Raw genomic sequence first — 20,113 nt, forward strand, 5'->3', positions numbered from 1 at the left:
AATATGCAGAATCTATCATGAGAAACGAAGCCACTGTGCACATGAAGGCAGGTAACTCCGGGAGGTCTGCATTGCATCCCCAATGCTTGAAATGTCTGGCAAGCTAGCCGAACTCTCGTCCTTGCCTTCCATGAACTTTCATGAACAAGGATGAAGACAAGGATGAATTGTCATTCTTGCCACCAGGAAATCCATGGGCACCACATGATCTAGCTAGGATGCAATAACTCATGCCCGAAGTAGCTTCATTTCTTTTTCCAAAGGTTGTACCTTTTCCAAGTTACTTCGGTCTAGTTGTTGCACACATGCAAATGCAGTGAGTGCATGTTACAGTTAAACATGGTTATAATAAACTCCCAATATAAATAAACTTACTGCTTACACAAAAATGGACATTGCAGATTTTCAACCCCACAATGGCACCACAATGCTCCAACTTTTGTTTCTTCCATTAGTATTGACAGTGTACAAAAATTCTTGAGAAAAAGATGAAACTCTTTCTGGTTCTAACACCATGCTTAGATTGATCTCCTCTCAAGGGAAACTTTTGCAGTGGCACATGTAACAGTATGGCAAATAAGCAGGACATATTGGCTTGGGAATTCCATGTAAACTTTACAATAGTTTAGATTATAAGTTTCACACTGAATGCAAAATGCCAGTTTCTATTTTTCTTAACTAATGACAAAATTAATATCAATATAGTTCAGTCTACTCACATTATTAGCCCTAGCCCTCTTTAGAATCTAGAACTGCAATAAATGTGTACAAAACAGCAGGTTATTAAACCTACTTACTTTGAGCTGTCGTACTACAATCAACAAGAACCCTGTTAGACTCAAGCACCAATGAGCTTTTTGTCTGTCCTTTCCTTCACAATGAACCCATGTGTATAATGAACCCATGTGAATAATGAACAAAAGTTCATTATTCAAGGCTTCAAAGTGCATGGAACTGTTTGATATATAGTGAACAAAACCTTGTGCATCCTGCGGTTAAGATTGTATGGAAGCTGCATGCTTAAAAAGGCACTGAAACACTCCTTGAACACAGCAAGAAAGCATGCTCGATCTGCAGACAATGCTGCTGTGAACATGCAAGCCTTATATTCTGCTGCATGCAGCAGAAAACCTGCAAACTCGCATAGTAGAGTGCTTGCGCTCTCTTGCAGCTTTCCAAACCCCTCTTTTTGCACTCATTATATATTCATGTGTCTTTCTAACAAATTTTCTTTGTGAATATATTCCTTGAAAGGCACCACACTCATGCTGGCATGTCCAGTTTGAATATGTTTGAGCCTTTAATGATGCAGCACAAAGAACACAGTTGAAAAAAAAAACATTTCAACCTTCTCTTAAATGTCATTATGCAGTGCCTTTCACTATCAAAAGCGCAGGATCTAATGGCAGACATACGTCACTTTCATACTGTCTATTTGCCACTGCAAGTCGGAGCAATGGCAATGCCAGAGGCCGTCAAGTGGTTGCACCAGCAAGTTACCTCTACAGGCCACTGAAAAACCAAGCAACAGTCTTGTGCACAGAAAAATATAAAGAAAGAAGTTGGATGTCTTTATTGTCGATGGCCAAGCACAATTAAAGTCCTCTCTCTAAAGGTTTTTTGGTCTTTACGCAAGATTTGGTTGAACTAGCTTTCATGAAATATTGAGCCCCTCGAAAGTGGCCATAACACCTTCAATATTCACTTAATCCACAGGTTCGGCAGCAATTCAATATTACAATCAACCTGAGCTTGTGACAATAATTTTGCAAGCAATTATGCTGCTCTTTTCAGTATTTTTTTTTTTCACACAAGCTTGATGCAGATCACACGATGTAAGGAACCTGTAGCTGCAAAAAATAAGTGGTCCATGTGTTTCCCCCACCCCAAGACATGCCAACACACACATGTATACATTTCAACTTGCTGTCTTGACATGGCTATACACACAGTGCATGAATGATGTGTGAACCTGTAACAACTCAAAGACGAGCGGCTACCACAGCCAACAGTTCAGCACAACAGTAATGATAAATACAAAAAAAAAAGTGGGAGAGGACAAGAAAATATTGGACACTTTGGGTAAAAACCACACATACTATTGTACACTGCGCACCAGTACGTGCACTTTGACATACCCACAACCACAAGTTTTATGCGATAGTCCAGTTACTACATATCAGATATGAACTTGACTAGGGAAAAAAAAAGCTTGCAAGCTCAAGGGACTGAAACCACAGTCATACAGTGAACTCTCTCGCTACTACTGCTTCATTTTTACCGCATAGCACAATCTGAGGAGCTTAATTACAGAGATAAATAACCATACACTGCAACTTCTTTAAAAGTGATACGTGTAACACATACTGGTTAGCCAAAGTAAACCATGCAAAACACAACAGTTATCCAAGTAATTACTATGCAGTGCACAATTATGTAAAAGCAACAAAGCATATAAATGTGTATAAAAGGGTACAATAATGGTTGATAAATACAAGAATGCAACTAGCATTGCACACTATTAATACGCCAAGAAGACAGACAGCACGACTGCTAAAAAATGCAGCAGTAGGTTTTCTTTATATATATTTATATGTATGTATATATATATATATATATAAAGGCCTTAGGTGTTTCCATTAAATGGGCAATAAAAATCTGTGACTGCGATGACCAAATGCCGGCACAGCTGACATTGATTCCACAACACTATGCAGCCAGAAGTGATCCCATTAACTACACTAAGAAATGTAAAGGGGACTGGTGCACATAAGACAGCAACGAAAACAATAAATGGTCTGTACATTGGAGGGGGGGGGAGTGATAGAAACAATAACAAGAAATAAAGTAACTTAGTAGAGGAAACAATAACTGGACTTTCACTTAAAACGCACAGCATATTACTGCGACATGAAATGTTTTCAGTAGTACCACTTTTACAGCAACATCACACTGCCACATCAAGCATGCCTGAAACACTGTCAATATCTGAAGCACCTTTGTCACTGTGCTCAGGAGAAAGTTTCAAGTCAACAGTAGCACCCTGCACTGCTACATCAGTTAGCCCGTCACCTCGGTCAGGCTCCGGAACTATGATGCTACGCTGAAGCACAGTAGGTGACTGCATTTCAAATACATCCTGTGGTACAAGCACAGTGTCATCACCAGAATATGTTTTAATGGTAGGCAGTGATGAACCAATTTCAATTTCCACTACGTCATCTGGCACTAGGCAAGCGGCTGCATCAGCATCCAACCGAAGTTTATCAATCTCATCAGCTTCTGGTCCTTCCTGGCAACCATGCCCTACACTAAGCTCTATCTCATCGCCTTCCGATCCTTCCCTTACTTCCTGACAGCTATGTTCTTTATTTGTGGCATCCAAGCTTGGCAGATTAGACAATAACTGAACTGGTTCCCTATCTTCTGCACTGCTGTCTTCTCCAGCCACACAGAAATTATCTTTATGAGCATTTAAGCTGACCTCTTGACAGTGGCTCAATGGCATATAACTTTGCTTAGAGTCTTGCACAGCACTGGGTCCTGGGAAATCATCACATTCACTTTGCGTTTCACATGGGCTGTGCCCCTCTGACTGCAAATCGTACCTAGCACCTTCAAAACCGCACTCGTCCAGCTCTAGATTAATGGGTGAATTGGACAGGGCAGATTCCTCTGGACTAATGCATGGATGACCACTAACAGCTTCTACTGCCGTACCGTCTTGCAAACTACCAATATTAGAGGAACAACCAGTTCTGCTAGTTTCAAGTTTCTTTATGTCATAGGAAATATTCCTATCAGAGGCTATGCCCATTTTTAACACCTGTTTCAGGCATTCATCAGTAACAGCAGCTGAGGTTTCTGAATCATCTAGGACATCTGTTGCAAGGTGACTGTTCTGCTCTATACTATGCAGTAATGTGTCCTTACATTCTGCAGCCACTTCACTTTCATCTGCTTCACTTATATCCAAAAATTCATTGTGCTCGCAATGCTTAACAGAAGCCTTCAGCAATGGGTCTGTCTCTGCAACAAGCGCTCCACGGTCAGCACAATCCTCCTCAATAGTTTCACATTCCACCTCATCAGCAACATCTGGATCCTCATCCATTGCTTCACAGTACACATCCTTCTCATCTTCCACGTCTTCATACTCCATGGCATCAGGATTGCAAATACGGTTAAAGAGATCTTGCGCACTTTCTCCATCTTCTTTGCATTCAGTTTCGCTTTCACTCTTGTGTTCTGTATGTGCAACTTCAGCTTCTTCCATTTCATTCAGTTGTTTTGTGCCATCCAAGACAACAATGTTGACTACTTGCGTCTTACAACCTGGAGGCATTTCTTCTTTTGAATCATTGAGCACAACAACACTGCTCACTAAGTCCTCAAGCGTTTCCTTGCTTGCCAAAACTACATCATCTAGCTCTTGCTTGACAGGTACCATGAGCGGAGGCTCAAGGTCTTTATTATTCAAGCGTAGTTCAGGAGAGCTGGACACTGTTGAAGACGAACTTGAGGTAGAGGATGTTGGTGTTGACGAAGTGGGGCTCGATGGTGTTGCATCATCTTCACCAGCATCATCACAGTCATCAAGTTTCGGGCAATAATTATCATCTCCATCATCTCGAAACAGCAATGTCCTGGTGCCATCACTGGCCGTACTCCAAATCTCCAACGAATCACATTTCATGTATGCCTGCGGCTTGTAGTGGCGCATTGGCTGAAAATGACACCTTGCATGGTCTCGTAGAGTCGACATATGCACGGAACGGTAATCACAGAAGGTACAGCACAATCCCTCTGAAGTGCCATGGCGCTGAAGGTGATTCACAACAGTCTCATGTCGGTGGAATGCATACGGGCATCGGCTGCAGATGTAAACACGTTTCTCCTCAACAGCTACTGGTGCAGGAGCAGCTGCTGCACTGTCTGATGGAGATGCAGCAGCAGGACTGGGCTCCACCCCTTTTTCTGATGGCTGAGGTGTGCTTGTAACCACAGGTGGTGTGGGAGACTTTGCTCTTGTATTCTCGGACTCGGGCACAAGAACTTCATGAAGCTTGCGATGCTTAACAAGGTTTGCTGCAAACTTGACTGAATAGTCACAGTGTGAACAACGAAATCGTTCATTGCGTCCGTGGAGGGTAAGGTGACTTTCAAAGCGATTGTACTTTGAAAATGATGCAGGGCACTTGTCACATCGGAACATTTTGGGAGGCTGTTTCTGCTTCAGTGCACCTCTGTAGTGAAGGTGCGTGTGTGCGCTCACATTAGCTGCACTGTTGGCAGCATAGTTGCAGAAGTGGCAGGCATACACACCTGGGCTACCATGCAGACTAATGTGGTACTCAAGTGTAGTAGCCTTCTGAAAGGCTGCAGGGCAGCGAGTGCATCGGTGCAGTTGGACTCCTAAGCCTTGAGAGCCAGCATCCACAAAGGCACGTGTCTCAGCCTTCTCCAGAAGTAACATTTGGTCAGCAGCAACTGGAGCCGGAGCAGCTGAGGCCTCAGGCTGGATATGCTGACTGCGATCTTGGTTACGAATCTCAGCCAATGTAAAGCCATTCTGGCGTTCAGCGTATTCTGGTGTGTGGACAAGAAGGTGCTTGTGCAGATGAGGCTTGTGTCTTGCTCTGTAATCACATAAGTGGCATGGATAGAGATGAGCAGAGTTATGGTAAGTCTTGTGTGTGTCCAAGTCAGTGTGGCTCTTGAACATGGCAGGACACTTGTCACAAAAGTAGCTAAATATCTTTTTGCGTGGTGGCATCTTCAACCTGTCCTTAAATGCCGTGAGCTCTGACCTTTGCACTGCTGTAGCTGCTGCCTCTGGAGCAGACTTTTTGGCAACAGCTGGCCTGGGAGGCAGTGCATTAAGGTTTTCACAGAATGTCTTCATTCTGTTCAAGTCCAAGGATGGGTTGTCCGCTTTGTGTAGCTTCATATGGCTGGCAAGAACTCCAGTGTTGTTGCATCGGTAGCTGCAAAGAACACACTGAAATTTCGCTCCTTTCGACGCAGTGTGCATACGTTCATGAATCTTCACATTAGCCCTACGTTTGTTAGTCAGAGGACAGAAGCGACACTTGAACATTCGGCGTGCAGTGCCATTCACCATTGTTGTCATTGCTTGGATGCCACCACTGTATGATGCTCCATCCAATATCGTTCCATCTGCAGATTTGTGTATCTTTTGGTGCTGGGCCATAAGGTGGCTGTGGGTTGACCAGTAATTGCAATGAGTGCATTTGTGGGGAGCATTCTTATTGGGCCGATGAAACTGCTTGTGGTACAGGTACTGAGTTTTGTTATCGGACGTGTATGGGCAATGCTCGCACGCATGTTTCTTCATATCCGCCTTCACAGGTGAACGAGGAAAAGCTTCTGTGGTTGGCTTCTGCTCTGCAGTATGTAGTTTCATGTGACGTGACAAAGTCTTCTTCACATTGGCATAGTATGGGCAGTGCTTGCATTTGAAAACGGCCCCTTCTCTCGGCACATGCTGCTTCATGTGGAACTCCATGTGGCACAACTTAGAGCATCGGTAAGGGCACATGGTGCACTTTATATTCTTTTGTTCTGAACTCTGCGGTGCAGGTGGTGCAGCAGGCTCGTCTTCTTCTTTTAAACGAAATGTGATGCCTTCCTCTACAAAAGAAACCTTGCTTTCGATGTCTTTTGGGCCTGTGTTATGCCGATGCCTCACATGCATCAGAACAATGTGGTACCACTTTGAAACGAAGCTACAAAGGCGACAACGATAAGGTTTTACTGATGTATGGGTGCCTAAATGGGCAATAACCACTTTGCGATCAGTGTGACTAAAGCTGCAGTGGCCACAACACAAAAGCTGTTGGTGTCCACTAGTTTCAGGTAGAGGGCTAACCAAGTCATCCTGGTAATCTTGGTCACCATACAGTATGTCAGGTGTTACTACAATGTTTTCCGTTTCATCAGGGCGGATCAGTTGCACTTCCTCTGAACGAGGCTTGGGAGATGGCGTCTGAAGAACTTTATCACCCTTTGATGATTCTTCTACATCCACAAGATGAACCTTGTACTTTGCGTAATTCTTAAATCCAGTTTCATCCATGACCACCAGTTCAGCCTTCTTGTGCTTGAAGTCATTTGCAGACTTTGATTTGATGTGCTTGTTGACATCCCATTGCCAATTAGAGCGATAGTTGCAAGCTGAGCACATGAATGGCCTCTTGTTGAGGTGCTGTATCATATGCACATGAAATCGTGAGGCTGTGCGAGTCAGAAATGAACACTGGGGACACTTATACTTCTGGACAATCCTGGGCACTCCTGAAGCAGCCTGGTATGAACACTGACCTTCGAGAGGTTTTCCAACAAACTTCCCAGTCATAGCTCCACTGTCCTTGCTGCCAGATGCTTCTGCACCCTTTGAGTCATAATCATGGTCAGCATTTTTAGGCTGAGACAGCAAAAATCGCAATACATGGCTGGACTTCGCTTGTTCTACATCTCCACTAGGGCTACCGTCAGCTGCTCCAGTATTCTCCTTGTGCATACGGAAAACATGGCGCGTCATGTCACCTTTCCAACGACTTGTATAAGAACAGTAGGTGCACTTGAAGGGTTTTAAGTTTCCGTGGACCAACTCATGCTTTCTCAGTTCTGAAATCCATCGCGTGGTATAGCCACAACGTTGGCAGGTGTGCATAGGCTGCTTGCTCTTTATAGAAATGTCAAGGGCTTGAGTAGAACCTGAATAGCTAGCTCGAGCTGATGAATCATCAGTCTTTCCCAATTCTATGATGATGGGTGCACTTGTTGTGCCAGAATTGGTGTCAGTGCTGTTCTTTTCAGATGGCTCTTCCTGGTGGTCAAGCATTACATGCTGCTCAAGGTGGTCAAGTTGGTCAAAGCGAATGTGACAAAGAGGACAACCATGTTTCTTATTCATTTTAAAATGAGTTGCCTCGTGTCTTTTAAGCTCAGACGGCCACAAGACTTGCTGAGGACAGTATCGACACTTCCGCATTGCCCCATCACTTGTCTCCACAACAGCAGTCTCACCAGATCGCTTCAGAGTCATTCTGAGTGGCGGTGGCAAAGCAGACTCTTCTCCAGCATCTTCATCAATCATGAGTCTGTCATCATCATCATCTATATTTTCATGTTCAGTATTTTCTCCTTCACTAGCTGAAGTATCTTTCAAAAGTTCATTATGATGATGCAAGCAATGGGCAGTGAGGCTTTTACGAGACATAGTCATAAAGCCACATTTGTTGCAACGAAACTCCCCATCTGAAGTGTGGTACTTGAGGTGTCTGTCCATGTTCCATTTGTAACAAGTTTGAAAGTTGCAGAACTGGCATTTGATCTTCGGCAAACTGTGAAAACGCAAATGGCGAGTATAACGACCTTTCTCATGACACACATAGCCACACTGCTGGCAACGGTAGAACCGCCGTTTTAGATGCACCGTCTTTTCATGTTCTTCCACATGAACTTTGCTCCTGGCATGGAAGTTGCAGCTGCTGCACTTGAACAGCTTCTCTTGAATGTGCACCCTGGCTTCAGTTGAGGGAGCTTGCGCTGCTGCTGGTGACACTGTCTTGACAAAACGCCTTTCACTGGTCATCTCTTCCTTATGGACAATATTGCAATGTCTCTGAAGTTTCTGCGGCTGTTTAGATGCATACTCACAAAAAGGGCAGTCATGGATGCTTATTCGATCGCCATGGACATCTCTCCTATGGCTGAGAAACTCTCGTGGCCATTTTGTAACCAAATCACATTCAGCACATGTGTAGGTTCGCCTTCCAGTACGTCCCTTTTTGCTGGATGCAGGCGGAGAACTCTCACGTAGCCTTTTCCTTGACTGTCCGACACCTTCACCCTGTTCTTCGGACACACCATTTTCTGAGCGGGCTTCATCCACATCACCAGTAACCACTTCTGGGGAAAAGTTGTCAGGTACTTGTTCTACTGCTGCATGGGCATTTTCTCCATCCCCCAAGTTCACTCTGGCAGCATACTTGGCATACCGTATTCTCTTAGCTTCTAGCTTTCTGAGAAGCACATCCAGAAACTGTGGGTGTTCATTTGAAGTATGTGCTACAAGCTCATCTTGGTTATCACACAACTGGCCACACATCTCGCAGACATTGGCGCTATTGAGCTTGTGAATGCTTCGCCTGTGCCTGTAAAAGTTGGCCTGGTAGCGAGTAACAAATGCACAGAGGCTGCACCGATAAACACGGGTGCTATGGTTTAAGGCTACATGATTGGCCAGGTGCTTCCTGTTCTTGCCAACAAATGCACAGCTCTCACACCTGTAATTAGGCATGGCGAGAAATCCAGGCTTCATTTTGTTGGCAGTCCTATCTCCAACCACAGCAATATAGGACAATGCGGTCAACTTCACTCTCGGCGTAGCCACGCTTGCACTTCACAACACAACAGCCACCAAGATCAAGTCCTTGTATAGTTCCTGGAATAACATTAGGCATGTCAGATACGTGCTAATTACACATAACACAGAGACTTACGTGTGATCACCTAAAGATAAGCTCCATGGTCCAGCTAGCCTTCAAGATGCACTGAAAGACAAAAAAAAAAAGAAGAAAGGAAAAGAAAGAGAACATTAGAAATTGTGAAGCACAACCTTAACTACTTGAAAAAAAGTCACATGACAACTGCAAGGAAAGAACACTATCCACAGCTCGCGCTACCCTATTGCAAGCCACAAGGTAAGAAATGCAAAATTTTCGTACCACAGTATGAACCCACTCAGTAAGCAGCACAATTCAGCGGGAAATGGGCGTAACGTGCGGTCTGCTAGGCAGCGGATGAGCCTATTGATCTCCGCGATGTGGTCATGGACGCACGCCTCTTGGACCATACAGACACGGACAGACGACAACGCGCACGCGGTGGGGTCACTCCGTACTGAGCTGTCCCTGGCGGAATGAAAGTTGAACTGCTCCGTCCCACTTCCGCACACGTTTCCCGCATCGAAGGCTTATTATTGAGGAGAAGCAAACACGCTTCTCGTGTCCAGCGCTGTCTATGCAAGCGCCTGCTACAGCGAAAAGCTACCCGGCGGATCGCCATCGCCGGGAGCGACAGGAAAAAACGCAAAACAAAGCAAAACAAAATGCGTGCACAGTGTTGCCCACCACGGCGTTAGGCTGCTCTTGCAGATGCACGAAGGCGGATTTCCAGCTCCAAAGTGTCCGCGCACACAAGTTCTCGCTTCCGATAACAACGAGTAATGCTTCGACTACGGATACACAAGTAACATCAACAGGTGTACAGCGTCAGATGCGGCCAAACTGCATGTCGGTGTCACTCGGCGGCCCTCCCAACATGGTTCCTCTTCCAACGCGAAGATCGGACGCGATCAGACGTCCTCTGGTACGCGGAACCGGTGGGTACCACGGCTACGCGCCGATGCGGACAGACATTCGCTATGCAATAGCTTTGATTTGTCGTTCTGAGCTGTGCGCTAGTAATTACGAAGACTGCTTACCTGCACGGCTGCGACGTCGATGAGAGCAGCAGCGAGTCTCTTTGTAGCGGGGCAGACAAGGCTGGGGCGCCATGTTGGCCTTTGCCAACACTGCAAGAGCCCTCGGCACCTCTCGGACGGCCAAAGCGATCTTGTGTTGTTCTTTTAGCCAGTCGCAAGGCGTATATTCTTGATGCGGAGCAGGCGAAACTGTAACACAGGCGTAGGTTTCGCTAGCCGCGGTCCGTTGAAGGATACGGTGAAGGCCCGGCCGCACTCCGCTCCGTGCGCTGCCGATCTGCTAGTCCGTCTGCAGCTCTGGCAGGATCACGTGATGCTTCTCCTGGTCAGCCCTACTGCTGCTCCGCGTGTGGCTCTGCCAGACGTGGGCCATGTGGGGCTCTCCTCTCGTCTCACTGTCCTCGCTCTAATGTCGCTTGTTCTGACGCGCGTTCTCCTGTGTTTTCATCAGTGGTCAATATCAGCTGGCCTGTATATATCAGCGCTGACCCTGGGTGGCGTAGTCGCGCACTGCTGATGGCTCAGAGGACCGTCAAGACAGTCGGTATCATTGACGTAGTCCGTGCCACCGACTGTACGGTTGCTGCATGAAGGACTTCTAAAGAAGGCGGAGGCGGTTATGCAGATGTTAATAATGTTTGCATGTTTGTAAACATGCAAATTTGCGCTGCTATACGCCTGTGTGCTGCCTGTAATCTGGCCAGCCAGAGTTACTTTTGCTGCTTGGTTACTTGCATACACGAAATCATTGTAAATGGTCACTTGTGGCAAGCTTATTGTAGATGATAAGGGGTGATACTATTGATTCCTTTATTCTGTGCATAGTTTGCGATCTCAATGGCGTAATACTGCGATCATTTAATGTCAAGGTGTCTGTATTATCAATAATATTTGTTTAAAATCTTCCACGACGGAATTTGTAAGCTATTTAATTTTACTTCCTTTTTTTTTTCGTTGTGATTGCGTGCAGAGACAAAATATGATGCACTGTCGCAGCCTTTCCGCCGAAAGGATTGTGTTTTCTGTTGTGGCAGTGATACGTACTACGTCATTGTTGATATCGTGACCTACATCTTGTCAGCGCACACGTCATATTTGGGAGCTTAAGAAATGTTGACTCTGTAATTTGCAATTAAACTGGTTACAGTTCATGCATCATACAGTTGAACGAACAAAGTTCAATATGCGACTACAGTTCAATTAACTAATTACGGTAGTTGCAGCTGGTACATTTTGATTACACATAATGCGAAGGGAACCACAGAACAGAATATTTAACGTCACTTGCTTTAACTACTGCCATTACGTTGCCATGGTCCCGCACGTATATTGAGAAGTTCCTGCGTAGCACATGAAGGCTGGTGGATTACAAGAAGGCGATATGCGTAAACTTTTGTTTTCTGCAGTGTGTGTCTTTGCTGTGGCGCTACTTTCTCAATCATCACAATTGACTACTACTTTGCACCTTTGCGACAGAAACTTTGCAGGTTATACTGTAGCATTTAGGCTTTTACCACTTTGTAGCAACGGCTGACTAATTCTAGATCTGTCAGTGATAACGGGCTCCGGATTAACAGAGACCATCTGGAGCAGCACACTAGTCGCCAGAGCGTTCTCTATTTTTTTCCCGCCCCTACAGAATGCCAGGATCTGGAAGGGATAATTCCGCAGTGCGAACGTTTAGCGTCGCGCTCATGAAGCGTTAAAGTGGCATCCTTCGCTCATCGGTCAATACTTGCCCGTTGTGTCCCTCCTAGAAACCCTAGGAAGTTCTCCTCCGTCAAACGCATGCATAGCGGCATACCCAGTGCTTAGCAGCCGTTTATTTTCAGCTCTCCGGCTCTCGCTTCTCCTGCCCCTGTAGGGGGGGGGGGGGGGGGACGCCAAGAAACTTGGTCGTCGTTGTTTGTTCGCCGATGTATCTACCTTCTGAAGAGTCTGTGCGCTGCTGCAGCATTTACTTCGTAGTTTCACGACTGCTTGACAAAACCCTGTCGACCCCTTTTTTCAATTAATATCTTTGACGTTACCTGCACATCAACACGGTATTTGTTGAACGTTTGCGCTTTCTGCTACATGTTCTTATGCTGGTCGCAGATGATGACCGTGGTGGGCGCGGTTTAAAAGCTCCTCGGTCAGCGCATCTCCGGGCGGGCGGAAAACTACAGAGGGGCTTTGAGTTTCGGGAACGGTTATGGAGCGGGTGAAAGAAAAGTTACACAGTGGATGCGGAAGGGGTCACCTGCGCCTCTCCCGGTATTCGCCGTCGCTCTCCTGCTTGGCCACCGGCACGTTCGATAGCGGCCAGGTCTGATGGATGAAATGGGTACTGATGGCAGGGGCGCCTATCTTATCAGGCGCGCGGTGTTTCCTCCGCTTTTATGAAATGTCTGAGGCAGCGAATGGCTCGTCATGGTGATGGCAGCGGCATGCGGCGTCTGAGGCAGCCGCCCTTTTTGTGCATGGACCACTGAGTGCTGTTTGTTTTCTGCTTTGACAACGATGCGGAAGAGCCATCACTGTCGCACTGTTGTAGGTAAAGAGCAACATAAGCCAGGGGTCACAATGGGCGCATTCGCAGCCGTGCAGAGAGCCCGCCGTGCTCCCGTGGGCGTCCGCAAATGCCGCACAGCTGTGTCCATTTCGCTGCAGTGACGCGCACTTGTCCACTTATTTTTATCGTCGCAGATAGAGAACGTATAATCGGATGCTGCAGCCCCTGGAGACTCTGGTGTGTGCAGCTAGTACGGCTGCCTTAGAATCAGAATGTACATGCTTGGGCGTATGGAAACAGCATGCGGCCTTAACGTGGCGGCGTTTAGTGCCTCATTCGCCTCTGTTCGGTGCACCTCGGGCGAAAGGCTCCGATTGTGCTGTACGTGGAGAGCATATTGCCGATTCTCACGGCCTGGCACGCGTAGCGTTGTTCGTATTTTCTTGTCACTCTATCGCGCGCATTCTTTATTGGTAGAAACTTTTCGCTTGCATTTGAAAATGCCAACAAGCTGTGCAAGCTTGTTGTTGCTGTGCACAGACTGAAGTAGTGTTCGATAGGCCCCATCATAGAAAATGCGGCTTGCAGTCATGTGCGCCAAATGACGTTATGTGTTACCCATAACATCAATATCGGTGGTCTGCCGTCAAAACTCCATCAAAGGCCACATATCAAGACATTGCAGCACAAAACACCGTATTCATAAGGCGACAGCTTGCCTTGGGTAGGCTCCCGCGACCAAGAAGTACAATAAGTTGCAGCTGCACGTCGCAAGTCATGCGACTATTGGGAGTGAGTGGGCTAGAATACACACTAGTGCTTGTTATCTGTAACTGTAGGCATATAGTAGTAAACTATGTCTGTAGAGGTTGTACCCCCCCTCTCGCCTATCTCCCCCCTCCCCCCTCCTCGTCTCCGCTGGGCGTTGTACGTGTGGATTGCAGCTTTGTTCGGTTATGGAAACCAAAATGCCTGGGTGTGTTGGGTGCTGCGGAAAGCCTATTGCTACTATTGTTCATGAGCATAGCGTTGGCGACCGGTACCGCCTTGTCAGCGTGAGCAAGCTAGCTCTGCGCCGTGTCATGACCCGCTCGCAGTACACTCGCAGCATTCCAGCCGGTCGATAGCGGTGGGCTGGCGCCGCCATCGCGCGATGTGGCAGGGCCAGACGAGGGGCAACTGGAGCTGCTGCGCCGGCGGGCAGCTTCCGTGCCGTCTGCTCGGCGCTCGAAAGAGGAAGCAGACGGCGTCCTTGAGCCAGATGATCTGCCGCACGCGCGCTGCTGCCTCCCACCTGGCTTCGGGGAGGGAGCCGCCGCCATGGGCGCCATCTTGAAATCGCGGAGGCTCTTTGCTCTTCTCTTGGCCACTGCATGGCATGGCTCCGAGCTTTGCGAGTCGCTCGCGTGTTGGCGATGTTGTGGTACTGAATTCACGCGATTTCAGTAGTGATAGCCGCAAATATGAAGCTGTCAGACTCTAATCAGGGTTTTTCTTTCTTTTTAAACACGCTATTTTTGTCCACCACTGCAGTGGCGTACACTCTAAAAACAGTTTGCACCCTTTGGGGTGTATATTTGTCCCACAACGATAATCGTCATCTGCCTTGCTTGCGTTTCCTTTCTTGAAAACTAGGCGTTCGCTACTTTCCTGTCGAGAATGCTGCGTCACACTGATAACGCGCATGCCGTTCGTGACTGGGAAGTACCGGGCTCGCAGCGTTAAAGAAAGGAAACGCGGGCAAGACAGATGACGATTATCGTTGTGGGACAAATATACACCCCAAAGGGTGCAACTGTTTTAGAGTGTAGGCAAAAAAAAAAAAGGGGGGGGGAGGGGAACAGGCACACCCTTTCCTTCTGCTTGTGCTGTATGCAAGAATGCATAAGGTACCCTTCTTCGGATATAAAATCCTGGCTACACCACAGGGTGCAGGACGTGAGGTTTTTTACAGCACCCAAGCGCCGTAGCCGCCGAGTGCCCGCGGCGACCTCGACGAGTCTTGAAAAGGCCGCGAGGGCAGAATGATGAAATCAGTGTCCCCCTCCCCGCACCCGTGTTTGCGAGGGCACTTCGCACTCCTCGGCCAGTGGCCAGCGATTGCACACACAGAGTTAGTTAACTTTAAAGGTGCACGTGGTTGGCCCTCGGCAGATGCCTCGTTATTCTTTCATGACCGTGTGGTTACTCATTAGTGGTGATTACCGAAATTTAGCCGATTAACTTAGCGTTATTTTTTTTTTTTGGTCATACGTATAAGACATTCACTGGCGGAAGACTTTCCATGGTTGGAAAGTGTGTACATTGCCAGGTCAGGATATTCGCTTGCGCAAGAGCGGGTGTTCTGAAAGGCTAAAACTGGCTTTTTGTTTTCATTACCAGCGTAGCAATCGATCTCTGGACTTTGGGACTAGGTAAGAAGCTGGCCACTGTATTATGTATAGTACGTGCCTGGAAAGAATAATCTGTGTTATTTAGTTTCAAATATTTTATCATGTCATTGCATGATACAGTGACAATGCCTTGCGGGATATAGTCACCTTATCTTCGCCTTGCCGCGTATGCTAGCTTCAGCATTGCAAAAGTCTCTGCGGCGTAATGCTAGAGTTGCAGTGAAAATAACGCATAACGAAATGATGCCCCAAACACAGACGTGCAGCGGGAAAATACGTCACCGCGATGAAGTTTGATGGAGGGTCATCCGGTTACCGTCGTTTCTTGTTATTCTTTTTCGCTAGTAGCCGGCAGATTTTACGTCAGTACGCGCCTATGACAGAGTCATTTAGGTTATTGCTATGCGTGAAGGTTGCAGCCGATAGCATTCCTGAATTTGCTGGACACGGTGTGTTTCGAACTATTCTGCCATTACGTGACGCTTAGCTGCTTCGTTGGTGTATTCGAAGTACGGAAAGCTAGGTGTTGCTCATTGGGCCAACAAATAGCCGCGTTGGAACTTGGAGATACGTACGAGACGCTACGACCTTTCAGCGAACGCGATTTCCCCCGGGTGTGGTATTTATTCATTTCCTTTAAGAGTGCCGTCTCGCGCGGTGTGGCGGGAAGTGGCTCCGGGTCTAGTAGCAGTGGCCGCAGCCCAGGCAGGAAACCAGTTTGCGTTCAACAAGGCACATGGGGCGGCGGCGGTTGGGATTCGGTGTCGCCCAAAGGCGCGGGTTGGGTGGGGGAGCAGAGGCCCTTGATTCACAGCAGGCGCCATGCTGGCCCCGGAGGACACAAGAGTGCTGCGAGACGCGCTTGTGACGTCACGTTGCCATAACGACCGGTCCTGGCAGGAATCCCCGCCTGAGACGGTGATGACTCCTTCTTCGGCCACAATCGATTGGCGAGTGTGTGGCCGCGCAGCGAGGGGACCGCCGAGACAAGGAAAGCGGAGGCGCCCTTTGCTTGGCGCTGACAGCGCGAACACCAGGGACGATCTTGCCCCCCCGCTTTCGGGCGCCCAATGCAGGCAGGGTTATCGCCGACTGCGATAACTTACGGCGGGGAGATTGCACGAGACAAAAATGGACCCGCGGCCCACCAGCAGTAACAAGTCGAAACAGGCATTGCGTGGCGGTCATGGGGGTTGAGTGGCTGGCGCTGCCGACGTCGATCGCGCATCGCTCCGATGTGCGCTGGAGCCGTATTCTCTTGGAGGACGGGGTCCGGGTATATCGGTGCGCATCCAGTGGCTAAGCTGGCGTGACAGGATGCCCGTCGCTCCAGCGAGGAGTCGCATGGGCATTACGTGAATGTGCGACGTAATGCAACTGTGTGCACCTAGCTTGTCGTCCGAGTCGAGACGCACACAAGCAGCTAACGGCGCGCCTTCCTTCCTTTCTTCTCGTTGCTTCTGCATTCCCAACTCATACGTATCGATGGTAGAACTCGAAAGGGGTTCATATTAACCGTAAGCAATCTCCTGAGCATCACATTTCATATTTGCAGCGCACTCGGGCAGCGCGGGATTTATTCAATTGTACAATGCGCGCGATGGCGCCACATTGGATGTTGATGTTATATTCCATAACAGGGGCCAAAGCTGGTACATTTAAAATTTCGAAGCGAATGTGGGCTTCCACCTGCCGTGGTTGCGTAGTGGCTATGGTGTTGGGCTGCTATGCACTAGGTCGCGGGATCGAATCCCGGCCGCATTTCGATGGGGGCGAAATGCGAAAACACCCGTGGGCACTTAGACTGAAGTGCACGTTAAAGAAACCCACATGGTCCAAATTTCCAGAGCCCCCACTACGGCGTGCCTCATAATCAGATCGTGGTTTTGGCACTTAAAAACCCATAATGTCCTATGCTTCGGCGGTCGTGCGTCACCAAACGACTGACTCATCAATCCGCGTTTTATCAATTCTTGCACGCCCCATCGGTTATTGTCTGGAAATTCACCTTTTTGCTGCGCTGGAGACGTAACCTTTCGCGCAAGATCAACCGACGACGTGCCTTTTCCTTTCACTGGTAACGCATCACGATATGGCACATCTTATGCACGTTCCTGTTTAGCGAGTCGCCACGGAAAGATTGCCTAGACGTCAAATCTAATAGCTTCATCACTGCCATGTACCTTCAACCGGAAAACGTCCGATGCACGGGATAAGAGATACAGAGAGAGAGAGAGCGAGAAAACGAAATTTCTTAGCAGTCGATGTATCCGTCCTCGAATCGGAAACTGCAATTCCTCGTACAACCACCACATTGCTCACCTAAATTTCGTGCTGTGTGGCGAAGTACTTTGCGGTTGCCTTTGAACGTCCGGTGAATGTCGTTAGCAGTGTCCGCACTTTCGGGATGGAAAAAGGAAATTTGTGGGTATTCGATACTTGTGTTGCATGAGTAACTAAAGCAAGGCTTCTTCGCAATATGTTTAGATATGGCGTTTGAAATTGCTATCTACTCTTGGTACAGTGTGTATAGTTCTATGAGCGCGAGAGACAGATAAACAGTTCAACCCCTTAACTCACTCCTAGCCCCGTAAAAAATTCTCTCTGGCAGGACACGCGCGCTCCCGTGTGTCTGCTCCCTTCACCTTACCAGGGCGGAGGAAATTATGCTTAGGAGGCTTCGGGCCGGGGTGGCCCTTACACCGGCTGTGATCTCAACGTGGAACTGACTGCATTTACCACTGGGTGCTACCTGTCCACACTGCTCAGTCCCAGTGACGGAGGTAGAGACATGTCCAGGCTTACAATCGGAACGCTCGCGTCTCTTACTGTGATCCGGCCTCCGCTACAGTGTCACAACCGACTATGACCGCTGGATACATAACAGATTCCACAAAACACTGCTTCAATTCATACACATAAGGAATTATGCCTTAAGGGCAAGTCTTTATCGCAAAAAAGAAGAAGAAGCAACAGGAACATAAGAACCCGCTGGCAACTGTTTGTTGATAGAGAAACGGGCGAAATATTCCTTTTCACATGCCTGCGCAGAAAACATCATATACCGACAAGACTATACCTATGTCGCAACTATTTTGCCGCTAACCGAACCTCTACAAACAAAGTCTCGCTGACACATTCGCAATTCTTATCGCATAAAAGCATGGCTGGCCAACTCTTCCAAGAACATGGACCGAATTCACAAAGCAATGCTTAAGTGCTCTTTGCCATTGACCAGCATAAAGAATGGCTGGTATCTTCTCTTACGACCTACTCCAGCGTAAGAGCTTTTCTGAATACGGGCCCAGGTTCTTCTGTGCGACGCGCATACGTGTAACAAAAGGCACTTCTAAACACAGATTCATGCTTCCACGAGTAGCGTGTCAACCGACACGCCCAAAGGCGTAACAATACTTCCACCCATATTTTTCACATTCAAAGTTGGGCGTTCCTTTTAGCCTGCTAACTTTGGCGTTATTTGGTCACACACGGCCCTTGAACCATAGAACATACATATATCGCCATCCTTTGAGACTACAGTTGTGACAACGATGATGGTCGGTGGCGACTACTCTATCGACAAAAATAACACCCACGCTTGTAACCTATTGTGCAACTGCTCGAAGCAGTGCCTCCTAAACAAATCTCTCTGCAGCTTAGGGGCCTGAAGTAGCGCAGCAGATCCGATACTGTCGATGACACGTTTCTGAGCAAGCAAATTGTTTATTGAAAACTTTCACAGTCTTCACATCATCGCAGCCTTTTGTCACGTTCGCTGCTTTCTTGCAGCGCTACAGTATCGTTTTTACCGTTTATCCAGCGCAAAAAGGTGTTAGTTGTCCGTGAAATATTTGGGATTAAAGTACCAACTGTTTAAACATCCCGCGCTCGAAATAGTGTATATTAAGCATGCGAAGAACATAGCAACAGTTATACTATTACTCTATAGCGAGAGTTTTAAAATATGCGAATGCCACATAGCTGGACAGAACCAAGGTAAGGTTGTTTGCCGTCGCTTGGAGATACTCGGATTACTTTCTGCATTCCACCTAATTAGATAACTAGTCTTAATTAACGTAATTAACCAGCTTCTCAAATATATTAATTAGGTGAAAAGTGTCAATGAGGAAATTGTAGAGCGACATGAAAAGCTCCCGATACAGCGTTCTGTTAATCTATACGTGCTACATAAAAGTGTTTTTCCGAGCGCGAAACAAGCCCGCGAATACACGCAATGTGCCTCGAGTGGCCAGTCGCGCGGCAATATTGCGTGCATTTGTGGGCTTCTTTCACGCTTGGAAAAACACTTTTATGCAGCACGTATTGAGCAACAAAACGCTGTATCGGGAGCTTCTCGTGTCGCTCTACAATTTTCTCATTGACACTTTTCATCGAATTATAATATTTGAGAAGTTGATTAATTAATTAAGACTAATTATCTAATTAGGTGGGATTAAAGAAAACGCAATTTGAGTATCTCCAAGCGACAGAAAGCAACATTACCTTGGTTCTGTCCAGCTACGTGGCATTCGCATATTTTTAAACTCTGGTTAAAGTTTAGCTTAAACACCCTGTGTACAGATTCCGTTATCCGGGCTGCACGACGATCGAATCTGCTAAGTGTAGACACCAGTGAATCTGACAGCTACAGTCTGCTCCCTTGGGTACTGAATCTCCATGGGCTGCGAGGGACGCCGTGATGGAAGGCCCTCG

The 20,113-nt window shown here is 47.3% G+C and overlaps 1 protein-coding gene across 3 annotated transcripts; it reads right to left on the reverse strand.

Annotated features, from left to right (window-relative positions):
• Nucleotides 1–1,548: 1,548 nt before the first annotated feature.
• On the reverse strand, nucleotides 1,549–11,158 carry LOC126544017 (uncharacterized). Of its 3 annotated transcripts, none has more exons than XM_050191193.3 (3): nucleotides 10,514–11,158; nucleotides 9,531–9,581; nucleotides 1,549–9,472 (listed from the first exon to the last, which is right to left on the reverse strand). In XM_050191193.3, exon 3 carries the CDS (start codon nucleotides 9,347–9,349, stop codon nucleotides 2,948–2,950), a length of 6,402 nt encoding a protein of 2,133 aa, XP_050047150.2. In that variant the 5' UTR covers nucleotides 9,350–9,472; nucleotides 9,531–9,581; nucleotides 10,514–11,158; the 3' UTR covers nucleotides 1,549–2,947. The 3 variants fall into 3 exon arrangements, with proteins under 3 accessions (XP_050047150.2, XP_050047151.2, XP_054917949.2); XM_050191194.3 differs by lacking the exon at nucleotides 10,514–11,158 and adding an exon at nucleotides 9,756–10,094; XM_055061974.2 differs by lacking the exon at nucleotides 10,514–11,158 and having other exon boundaries at nucleotides 9,531–9,744.
• Nucleotides 11,159–20,113: the final 8,955 nt, after the last annotated feature.

Source organism: Dermacentor andersoni, chromosome 1, assembly GCF_023375885.2.
Source record: "Dermacentor andersoni chromosome 1, qqDerAnde1_hic_scaffold, whole genome shotgun sequence".
Lineage (NCBI taxonomy): Eukaryota > Metazoa > Arthropoda > Arachnida > Ixodida > Ixodidae > Dermacentor > Dermacentor andersoni.

Coding starts and splice junctions, on each gene's coding strand:
- LOC126544017 (XM_050191193.3), bottom strand. CDS start 9,349: ATGAAGCCTGGATTTCTCGCCATGCCTAATTACAGGTGTGAGAGCTGT.